General features: G+C 38.2%; 2 protein-coding genes across 3 annotated transcripts in view; one reads left to right on the top strand and one right to left on the bottom strand.

Annotated features, from left to right (window-relative positions):
- LOC145432883 (neuropeptides B/W receptor type 2-like) overlaps positions 1-12,292 on the top strand; it is a 94,956-nt gene that overhangs the window by 16,402 nt on the left and 66,262 nt on the right. The gene's annotated exons all lie outside the window — the stretch shown is intronic.
- On the bottom strand, positions 4,791-10,566 carry LOC145432860 (uncharacterized). Its single transcript, XM_080309672.1, has 7 exons — positions 10,302-10,566; positions 9,713-9,784; positions 8,220-8,418; positions 7,429-7,528; positions 6,329-6,445; positions 5,508-5,610; positions 4,791-4,998 (listed from the first exon to the last, which is right to left on the bottom strand). Exons 1-7 carry the CDS (start codon positions 10,468-10,470, stop codon positions 4,934-4,936), a joined length of 825 nt encoding a protein of 274 aa, XP_080165798.1. The 5' UTR covers positions 10,471-10,566; the 3' UTR covers positions 4,791-4,933.

Below are 12,292 nucleotides of genomic sequence, written 5' to 3'. Positions count from 1 at the left end.
GAATATATTTTCGAAGATTCTCTGTATTATTAGTAGTGTCTTATCCAATTAGTAACTTTACATTCATCGCGAAGATACATAGCGCGATTTCGAAAATTCGACTGGATTTTTAACACACCCCTGCCCGCTTATCCAGGCTTCTGACCGACAAAGACTTAAAAATCCAACAGTCGAATTTTTGGGAGGCAGTCAGCGCTGATTGAATCCTAAACTTCATATTTGCCGGACAGCCTGATTATTCACCCCCAAATGCCAATGCTTGGGGTGTATTTTTATGGTATGGGTGTATTTGGCTCATTTACACCCATGCTATTATTACTCAAATATACCATGTGTAAATTGCGAAAACGCCCCATTTTTGCTTACAATTTTAAGTGCACTTCATGATAGAGAGAGAGACAGTCTTTATTTTCATCCAAACAAAATACAAAACAACAGACGGCAATGATGGTGGTACAGAAAATATGCATGCACACTATTCAATACAACATCTACTGTAGTATATAATTTATTAAACTCGAAGACTTTTCGGGTGGATCTTTTCAAGAGTTAACGGCGCACTATTCGGCACAATATTCGGTATCAGATAGGAGTGATCGATATGACCTTGAGGGTCAACTAGTTTGATCACACCCGCATCGAAGAGGTACACTTGACTCTATATTACTATCAGTCTGGCTGTAAAATATGTTAGTTAAAAAAGGAAAGCAAAAATAAAAAGTAAACGATAGTAGGAAATGATCAATGAAGCAATGTCTGGGCGGGGTAGGGCAACAGTGTTAATATAACGACCAGAGGTGATGAAGTGGGTCATTTTTGAATCTATGGCTGGAACCCTCGAAATCGTCGTCAGTTAGACAGTTTTAGCACGTATATATAGATCATTGGTACGGAATGGGTGTTCTGATGATGATGACCGCCGACCGTCAAATGCTGCATAGCGCTGTAGTTAAAGATATTTTAAATATATTTTTGGTATGTCTATATAGGGTTGCCATACGTCCTCTTTTAGGAGGATTTGTCCTCTTTTTTTTCTTTTTTTAGAGTGTCCTCGGAGGACGCCCAAATGTCCTCTTTTTTGAAAATTTAGATTGAGATACAAACTACAAACTCGGAATTGTAAGTCTGAAAATTTTGAAAAAGTGTCCTCTTTTCAGATTCCCAAAATATGGTAACCTTAGTTTATGATGACAGTGGTCGGAAGCCCATTTCGTCGATTTTCGCTCTGTATTTTTAATTGTCAATGCCTATCCACTGTGGCGTCACAATTAAATATTCATGATGTCATGGCTTAAAAACAATAAAAAACATGATTTAAACAAGGGCCTTGTTTTAAACATGTTTGTTTTAAATTGATTTTTGTTTTAAATGCAACCCTAAGTGTTTACCAGAGTTGGATCAATTGTAATTTGTAATTGAGCTAAATGTATTAATTACAATTTTTCATGTCATTGTAATTGAAATTTGATAAAAATATTGGTGAATTATAATTTCAATGACATGACATTGCTATTGAAACTTGACAAGCACAACATAAAATATTTAAGCTTATTTACATAGGTATACTATGTGTGCCTCGTTAACTAGATAATTCAGCCATGCTAAACTGTTTCCCAGACTTCAGAAGCAACAGAAAACTTAGCAAATTACAATATAGCCCAAATCTTAATATTTCAAAAATGGATGAACAGCAAATAAACTCTTGCGAAACCTGTGTTTAGCGATTTCCTATACCATGGTCAAAGTTGTTTTTAAATCTTTGACCAGTACCGAAGCTTGCTGCGACAATTGCAAAAATAAATTCAAGTTTTCAAACCAAGGCCTCATCAAACTTGATCACGCATTTGAAGAGATGTTCTCCCAATCTTACTCCAATCATAGCCAAATTTACTGGAGCCAGAAACTTTTCGCACCCTAATATTCATCATATATGCCATCCAACAGTTTTTGAGCAAGTGAAACTGTAAATGTGAACCAAAATTTTGTAATTTGTAGTTATCAGGAGCTTCTTTCCTTTTGCATTTATTTTAATTTTACACACCTTATCGATATCATCCTTATCACTGACGCCTTCCCAATTACATTTCATTTGCCGTATACTCAGCTCTGTGACTTCGTTTGATTACATTTCATTGCCTGTCTTGTAACCTATTCGTTGTTAGTCGTAGCAAGTTCATCATCATCATTGGTTTATTAGCAATTTTATCAGTTCAATACACCACAAAAATGCGATACAATGAAAAGACAGGAAGATGTCGAAGCGACAAGGAGTAGTCTATGGAATCTGACACCCACCTTGGCCTAGGCGATGTAAAGAGGAGGCATGCACACTGAATGAAAGTAAAGAAGATAGTATAGAAAAAGAATGCGACAAGAAATAGGGCGGCATGTCATGGGAAGCGAGATCGATAGGTCAGTCGTGGTCCGGTAATCTAGAGGATGGACTGTATTTATTTAGTAGTAATTGCTTGTATTTCGACTTGAATGTGGACATGCTCGTCGACTGTCGGATGGCCGGCGGGATACTGTTCCACACATCAGGTCCGGCATATTTGATGGAGCGATGATCTTTTCGGTCGATCATATGATATTTGGACGACGTGGACGCGCGTGTGTTGTACTTGTGCGCTTTTGATTCAGAGGTAAAGAAGTCATTGAAGTATTCGGGGCAACGACCGCAGTGAAACTGATACATAAACTTGGCGATTTCTAGTTTCCGCATATCTTCTATGTTTAGGACGCCGAATCTCTTCAGCAGCGACTTATTGGATGGGCAGCCAGGCCCCTTTGGGGCCCAAGTTGCTTAAACTTTTGGTTGTTAGCAGTTGCTTAAAAAATCTCTGTGTTTGTATTTTCAGTACTTATGATTGGGAATAGTTCAAAAATGTTCGAGTTTTTTCTGATTAAAGGGTATTCTTCGAATCATGAATGAAACATGAATAGCTTGTGATTGTTGCTAACTATACGTCGCTGCGGTTGTCAAATAGCACCTCTCTACCGAATCAATTAAATGTTTAACAGTAATTATAATTGTAATTGTAATTAAACTGAATTAATGGAATTTATCCAACTCTGGTGCATACTATACCGCGTGCATCATTAAAAGTGTAAAGCAAATATATTCCATTTTATGATTCATATATAAATTTGGAGTGGATTGGACGAGAGTACCCTGCAACTAAAAATGCCGTTAAACATCGACCTAATTCGATACATGTGCCTTACCTTGCTTAATTATTCAGTTGACCCCTCGATACAACTTACTTTAATGTTAGGCTGTGCATTCCTATCGTGAAGAGAACAAAAATGCACCAAAAATCAGGATACCTGCACATTTCGGGTGAATGCTGTAGAGCAGGGAATGTCAGACTCAACTGACGTCGCGGGCAGGATGCAACACTTCAGGTCGCTCGCGGGCTGCATGGAAATTCCTCGATCCCAAGATGCCTCAAAATCCATGCTGTTATTTTTCATTTGAACACTTCATCAACCAGCGTATATATATACACGATAGTATTGCATTATATGACTGATCATAGGGCCTTTTTATTCGCAAATAGTAGATTTGGCAATATTAAGATGATTCGTTCGCCTGAATACAGTCATAAGCCGATAAAACAGTAGCCCTAACGAGGACAGAAGTGGGCATACGTGAGCAAAAACTTGACGTGATAGGAGAAAACCGATGGCATTTTTGAAATCAGCACATTGCAATCAGCCTGAATCAAGTCTCAAATCGATGTCAACAGAATTTTGTTTCAAGTGTTTCCCTGGTGATTCTTCATAAATTCGAATTTCGTTTCCCAATATAAGCGGCTTTGCCATCGACCTACAATGAATTTGACAGTTCCAAACACGAGAGATATCTTGTTGCATTGTTACCATTTCGTCGTTGACTGAATAAGGCTAATCCGAATTCAGAATTCCGATACCTAAGTGTTGGAGGTTTATCTAGGCTCCTCCTCGCCACCTCATCCGCGTAAGCATTGTCTCACGAAAAGCCTAGAAGTGGGCCGTGCTATAAGTCGGCAGTTACGGAATAGAAATGGAGAATATCGGCCTGGTGTAAATGCCCATAGTAGTCGACAAACACCATGAATACCTCAAAAACAAACAAAGAAGGCTAATCCGATCAAAGCTATTTCGCGACACAATGAAGTCATTTTCAGTTTCAGGTTCATTCATATTTCATCCTCTCGAAACGCCACAAGAATGCGATAAAAATGAAAAGTTTCGTTTGAAAGTTTTATCATAACCGAGACACGACACGGAGATATCTACAGAAAAAAATTGCGACCATATGTTGGCTATCTTATATTGGAATGTAATAATGTGAGCTGCTGCATGGAATCGTTCTGCAAGTGACCATAATTACGTTTCAACAATGAAATAGGGACTCTAAGTGAACGCATTTTATAATTGTTGCGTATTTGAGATCAGAGCCAGAACAAGAAAATTTTCAGCTTTTCCAAATCAGATTGGAATTATTGAATTCGCAAAAACTTTGAAATCGAATTCAATTCCTAATTAGAAAGAAACACAATAAAAATCAAGTCAAGTTTATTTCAAATCACAGTATATTCTTGTAAGCATGAGAATCGCAAATGTTTGCACAACGAGCTTAAAATGTCTCGTTTTGCGCGATACAGTTCTCGTGTAGGAAAACCGGGAATTAGATTAGAATTAAATTTAGATCATAGAAACATTTAACAAATCAGATAAGATCAGATTGCAAGCATTTGGCTCTATACAAGCCTAATTGTCCAAGTCGGTCGGGTTTGCCTGAGAGACTTGTGTGTTGCTCGTCCATCACTGTCACGTGACGCATGTCCAAGCCCTTCGGCCCGGGTATAGTCGAAGCAACAACCTAATTCCAGAATCTTTATTCCTGGCGATGGCTGTTCCCTTTCTCAGGCTCTTCCTCAGCTGTAAATCAACCCAAGAAAGAGCGACTTGTCGCGCAGAGTCTTCGCATTCGGCAAACGATGCAGAAATATGCTGAAAACGAGAATTTGTTCATTTATAAGCCTTCAAATAGACTGTAATTCGCCATGGCTCGCACAAAAGAACACATCATGTATGTATAATGTATATATTCCTTTCAAAATAAACGTATGAACGTATGAGTGACTGTAAATGATATTCGGCTATATGTCTGTGGTTCTTAAACGTGACGACAAGACACGTAGCCTATAGCCGACTCACACAGCAGAAGTCACCCTCATTTGCAATGTCTGTGTGAAATCCATGTTCTAATGCATTGGTTCTCAATCTTTATGTCTTTGCAGACCCTCTTTAGACCGGTTTTAACTCAAATTTGGCTCAATTATCGTGCAACCATTTGGTGCCAACTGTAGACTTGATAAACAGCGATAAAATGGGTAAGGGTAAGAAACAGTGGTCTATCCTATTTCGAATGTCACTGTCGATTTATAGCTACGGCCAAAAAGCTTCTTATGTGCTATTCTTCCGCCGTCTTTACAAAAAAAGCCTAATGTTATTCATACCTCCCACTTGCGAGCAGCCGTATTTGTAACTTCTCCCAGCCCTGGCGCAAGCACTGCCACAGAAATTGAAGAGTCCGAGAGTCCTTCTGTCGTCTGGGACCATCTGCAATGAGAGAATTCTCTGTGATATTCAGAAAGTCAGGTCTGCATTTCATTCATCTGCATTGGAGTTAAATAAATTAATAAATTATGTCATCCAGATTTATTCCAACAGAAGGAGTTGCTATATAATGTAATAATATTATTTCGTTATTCTATTCTATACTGATGCATGTCCCAAATCTTTCCATCCAATATTTAATGTGATTGTCACGCGTTTTCGATGTTTATTATTAGGATGATTATTGTGCCGTTAACCAAAGTCAGCTGTTCCAAATTATCAAATTAGAATTATAGCTACACAGATTTTACCAAATTAGACTAGAATTAGAATTATAGTTAACAACTTTTCCAAGTTGGATTAGGATTAGAATTATAGCTACGCAGTTTTTGCACTGTAGAGTTCTCCTGTAACATTTTCGGGATAACCAGAAATTAGATTAGAATTAAATTAGAGCATGGAAACGTTTCATAAATTAGATTAGTATTAGACCATCGGTATTTCCCTTTAGTCTAATTAGACAACTAGAATTATCTAGTCCAAGTCTGCCGTTATCTCTTGATAAGGGTCACACAAAAAGTCTCGAGGTAAATTGATAATTTTCAATGAATGTGGACTTAGAAGCGAAATTCATCAAAAACCGTATCGACATGCGGAAGCAAAGGCGCGACTCTATCCAAAGATGCCCGGTTGCTGATTTCAATTTCATTCTCCAACTCACGTCATCTCCCGATTGTTCGCTATCATCTTCACTCACAGCCGTTAGCTCATCGTCGAAAAGGTCGATTACGTAGCTGTCTGGATATGGGCTAGGGGGCAATAGCGGCGGTCCGAACATCTGAGAGAGGATCATTATTTGTCAATCATGCAAATCAGTAACACGCATGAGTATTAAGTATATTTGACGAGCTTCTTGGAAGTACAGAACTTCAACATACAATTGAATAATATATTCATATTGTAGTATTACCCTGACGACTGTCAGTCGAAAATATTTGGGTATATTTCAATATACAATAATACACTATTCAATAGCATACATAACAAAAATTCGATTCGCCGAAATGCGATTTATAGAAATGTATGGCATGGGCGGGAGGCTCGATATAACAGAGTCTTCAAAGACGAGCATCTATTACAGAAGTCGTTACTTCCAAAACTAAAGATTAGCTAAGAATAAATAAATTGAAGAAAACGTAGGAAAAATACGACGCAGCATCGTGGAAAATTAGAAATTAAATGAATAATATAAGGTCATTCCAAAAATAATGTAACGGTATCTTGAGAGCAGAGAGTAGAACATCAGACGATATCTTATCTCATGTATTGACACTAATATACGTGATTGAATTTTGCACAAGACTGGTAGAGTGGTGTTGCATACAGGGACGAGCTACAGCTGAAAACCTTCTTTGATGTTGGTGAGTATCCGAGGGGGGAACAGATTATCCAAATTCAGTGGTATTTAGTTCACGCAGTGGATATCTATGCGTAAATGCACTCGGATGAATAGCAAAAAATCTCTGTTCAGCATTTTTGAGGTCAAGTAAGACCGCTCGCGAACGTTCGTTGTTTCGAATGAATATCTCGTAAACAGGCCGCGTTAAAGAGGGTGTTCGCAGAAGTGGAGTTTTAAGAACTGCACGATCAGAAACCATGTGACATCGGAGACTTTTAATTTATGCCCGATGAAATATTTGATAGAACGCGGTCATTCCGTTTTGCAAAGTTTTGGAATTCTTGTGGGATTTTAGCATAAATTAATAATAAGAGTTCAAGTCTAACTCCCAGCCCCGTTAAAGACCTGTGTGTTCAACAGACCTGGATAGTGTCGGGATAGAACTTGTCCATGATGTCCTGCTTTGCGACGCAAGAGAAATTGCTCGAACTCCATTCTACGGATGAGCCATCGAGAGAATAACTGTACAAAATAACGTTATTGAAATGTTATTATGCGTGTAGGTAGGTACTAGGTACGGGTAGGTCGATCCAGTCGGACTTCTCGATAGCGTAGTATGCCTATCATAATGTCTCAGATTAGTTTTGCTGAAAAAACTAAAATCATTACCACTTGAACAAATAGCCGGAGTAGACAAAATCAAGTTGAAGTACTTGAGGTACTTCGAAAAGTAGAAGTACTTCGGTACTGACCATTGCACCTCTCAAGAATTACTCACTTTTCAAAATCCTCAACTACAATAAGAGCTACTCATAAAAAATAGTGGTTAGTCGACCGTTAACTTAACTAGATGAGTAGGTTGTACAATTCTGCAGTGTTTGAAAATGCAGCTATATCGTTATCAGTTTGTTAATTGGTAAGGCGTCAACTACCAACGTATGGAGCTGATTTACTTCCATTTGTTTTGAATAATATATTTATTTTGAACCGAACCAGAATATATTCGGCAGAAATTCGTTAGGGGTATTCGTCAGCTACTTGTAGAGAATTGGAAATAGAATGTTCCCAATGTTGTATATCAACAATTGTATCACAAATTCTATAGAATTCGATTTCTTAAAGCCTTCGCTTGTACCTACATTGTAAGATAGAAGATGACGTTGCTTGCATAAAGATCTATTCATAATGTACACTGAATCAAAATAAGCATTACCTGCAAGTCGTTTTGAATGACATCAGTTCGTCGTGTGTGTGTTCTCCTCCGAATCCTCTGTACAATTCCGGCGCGGGCAAATATCCTTCGCTACACCGCAGATTGCACGTCGAGCCCACACGATAGTCAGAGTCGCATTCGGTCACAACGCTGGGAGGGTAATGGTCGCAGGTCTTGGCAACGAACGGGTTCCAGCCGACTGAAATTGGAACGTATATAGTCTATGTCTCATAGCTATATATGATCCGCGTATGTGGACCGTGCTATAAGTCGACTGCCGGAAATCATAAAAGGAATACCGGCCTATGGTGTTCCAACAGGTAAAAGCGAAGTTATTGGAGTAGAAAATCTTGAATTTGAGACAATAGTATTTACGGTGTGCAATCCTAGAATTATTAATGAAAAATTCGAATAAGTACACTTCGACTGTTTGGAATCGAGTCAAATCTATTTTGCTTATTTTTTGCAGCCAGTATAACAATGTCATGGGTTAGTAGGCTAACAATTTTTTTGACTTTAGTATTGAATTCAAAATTTGACAGCTTTGATACCTTTACTTCTAGTTAGAATTGAGCCAAATTTTTTATAGCCAACCTAACAATTTTAGCTAATAGCCGCACAAATCTGAGAGAAAAGTAATTTTGAACAACCCTATTGTACACAGTAGTCGAAACACCATGATCACAAAAGCAACAACATATCTCATCGATTGCAGACCAAATACCTACTCGATTCTTCATATCAAAGGATAAGTTACAATGATTGACGATGTCGCAACAAATCAGTTTCGTAGGTAGTTAACGAGTCGCCATTAATCCATATAGGCTTCTGATCTGATTTTATTTGCTTTTTCGCTTTCGCTCGAATAGCTGCGATAGCTGATATGGTGCGCAATCAGTTTCGGTTCGCGACACGGCTCACACCAAGTGATCGCCGTTCACTTTCGGATAACACTTGGACCGCTTGATGATTCTAGTTGTCTAATTAGACTGATTATAACGCAACGCAGATCATCCGATTTCTGGTTTTCCTGAAAATGCTACAGGAGAGCTGTATAGTACGAAACGAACCAAGCTTGGTGTACAGACGTTTGCCATTCTCAGGCGTATGAGAATGCACTCTTATTTGATTTTGCAAATTCAGTAATTCGAATGCCATTAGAATTTGGAAATAAAACTATGTAGCTCTAATCCTATTTCGAATCTTATTCGGAAAAGCTACCAAAGGGATCACTCCATGTATTCAGCGGATATTGAAACGCATGTTTTCCGAGTTCCAGTGAAATATTCGTATGATCGCTAACTATGTGCGATCTGCGTCACTAGTTATTCGGATACAATCATACGGAGTGAGTTTTGATCGGAACTTAATTAAAGTCTTATCTTAGGGTGCGACATTCATTCGATGCCCATCAAACAGTGTTGGAATTGTGCTGTTAATCGGAAGTTATCGCTACAGACGAATGCGTAGCATAGTAATATCTTATCACTCACCTTGCAAAACCGGTCTTGCCCATGCCGGTAACTCAGGACAGAAACCGTGATTTCTACAAATTTCGCAGTATTCTGAAATAATAATCGGTTCAAATTAATCATCAATGCCAGACAGACTTAGACAGCTAGATAATTAGAGCTAATTAGAGTAAAATGCCGGTAGTCTACTTCTAACCTAATTTGTGAAAAAAATTCTAGGCTTAGTTTTAGTATAAATTCTAAATTATTGTTTTCCTGAAAATGCGACAGGTGAACTGTATAGTATGGGGTACGGGCCAAGTTTGGTGTACAGACATTTGTCATCGCCATTGTTATGAGAATGAAATGTGATATGGTAGGAATTGATATTTCTTTCTTATTCGAAATGGAATTCAATTTCCAAGTTTTTGTCAACTCAGTAATTCTAATTCTGATCCAATTTGAAAGAGATGAATATTTTCCGGTTCTCTCTCCAACTCTGACTGGAAAGCCCATGCCCCATACAACACATAGATAAGCTAACATAGCGCAAATCTGCCTTTGACTAATGTATTCATACTGAAATAAATCTTCTTTTCGGCTATCATCTGCAGTCAGGGGTAAATTTTACCTTGCATCGGTGATCCCATGTCTTCGCATCTCTCCACGAAGTCGCCGTATCGCGTTCGCAGACAAGGCTCTCTGCACACGGTTGGCATGCTCGCTGCTAAAGCAGCCAAAGACAGTGCGATTAGTACGCCGGCAAATACATTCCTACTGCACATAGCGGTTTGAAACATGTCGATTCTATATTGATGGTGATATATTTATATTCTGAAAAAGTTAGAAACCAATGACTTGGATTATTCAAGTACAAAAGATTTGATGCCTCCGCAAATAAATACTAGTCAGCAATCGAGAATACCGGGCCATCGGATATATCGATCTTGCCTTTCCGACACATGCTACCTCATTTTCATCGTTTGACCTTTCTATGGTGTCTTCTGTTACTTTCCATTCAGTGTGCACTGTGCACGTACCTTATTTACATAGTCTTGGTCCGGGTAGGTGTCTGATTTCAAATACTACACCAAGACGTTTTGAAACCTTCCTATCATTAATCGCACGCGATTTTGAAAGGATAAAATTATTAACCATAAACTCAACTCAACTGAAAAGTGTCTATAAAAAAATACGTTTCAATTATTTTACACTTTCGACTCAAATGTCATACGCTTCTCCCAATCTATGGTTGAGAATGATTCTAAATACTAGCGGTGGACGCACCTATACCATCAGTACGTTTTGTGCTATCTACTGGAAACGGATCGGCATTTATACAAAGTCGCGATATTGTTTCGAGGCTTAGTAACTTTCGGTATCATACCCTATGGGTAAATAACAATCGTTTGAATAATGACTGCAAATCGTTCTAATACGAAACTAGCGTGAATTCATTGCCAGGCCGACTCTATAGTCAGATCATTCTAATTTGACACACATAAAAAGAGACGGGAATAACATATGTGATCTTAAAACGAAGTAATTCGTAATACAAATTCGTGAAGGAGGTACTTTTACTGTGAGTTGATAAGCGTGCTGCGTATTAATCACTGTTGAGTTATAAAACACACAATTACAGCCGATTACCAAAGCGGTTACCTGTTAAATAATGATATGACCAATGTAGCGAGTCACCCTTACCTACAAGTGCCATTGAAATCGTGTCAAGATAAATAATAAGACAGTCTCAGTTTCACATGGTCATGTGCAGACACAACTATATATGGCGGTGATAAACTAGCACATGTTTCGCGATCAACGATGTTATCGTAGATTGGTTTGTATGCTATTTACAGCCGAGCAATATGACTATCAATATTAGGAATACGCATCGTATCATATAGCTAGGTGTGTACGCTGTGATATGTATGATCAAAATTCTTTCCTGTGTCGTGGAGACTCTTATTTTAGAACTCGTAATTATTCAGTGTCAAGTCCGGCTGAAAATATAACACATCGTCTATATATAACCTGATAGCTGACAAGTTACGATACTTATCACGTTAATAACGTTTAAAAACGGTGGTGACGAAATGGATACCGAACAAAAATACCGTTCGCATTTTAGTCATACAAGGCAGTGAGTAGCACCACGTTAATCTACTCGAAGATTAAACAGCGCACTCAAGACTCCAGGTGTGAGTAATTACACGATTGCTATCGAAATTTATTCAAAGGAATGCGTATAGAAAAATGCCGCAATCTTTAAGCATAGCAAGTCTTTCGACGCGACTATTGGTTACTGCGTATTATTCAAAGTCTAAAAACGTATTCCTTGCGTTTGTCTTCTGTAAATATTCAGTCTTGACCGTTACAATTCGTCTTCAATTAGGCTACTCTTAGTAATAAGGCATTGACTACGTACGGGTGATATCGAAAAACGCATAGCGTTATATTGCCCACGCAAATCCAATCTACGACTGATGAGCAACTAAGGGGTTATTTTAGTGACGTTTGGAGTTTTTTTTTGGTAACTAAACACCTTAATTTATCAGAATCACGAGATAGTTAGTTCCACAGGGTTTAACCTCTTCCTTCAATATACAATTGAATAATATA

Source organism: Botryllus schlosseri, chromosome 2, assembly GCF_051294905.1.
Source record: "Botryllus schlosseri isolate E-star chromosome 2, Bs_hap1, whole genome shotgun sequence".
Lineage (NCBI taxonomy): Eukaryota > Metazoa > Chordata > Ascidiacea > Stolidobranchia > Styelidae > Botryllus > Botryllus schlosseri.
The sequence above is the reverse complement of the archived record's forward strand: the minus strand, read 5'-3'. Positions and strand labels throughout refer to the sequence as shown.

Excerpts from the sequence above, each read along its gene's own strand:
- LOC145432860 (XM_080309672.1), bottom strand. The coding sequence starts at position 10,470 with ATGTTTCAAACCGCTATGTGCAGTAGGAATGTATTTGCCGGCGTACTA. Across the intron at positions 7,529-8,219 it reads TCATTCAAAACGACTTGCAG|TTATTCTCTCGATGGCTCAT; the intron begins GTAATGCTTATT and ends TATTTTGTACAG. Across the intron at positions 6,446-7,428 it reads TCTATCCCGACACTATCCAG|ATGTTCGGACCGCCGCTATT; the intron begins GTCTGTTGAACA and ends ATCCTCTCTCAG.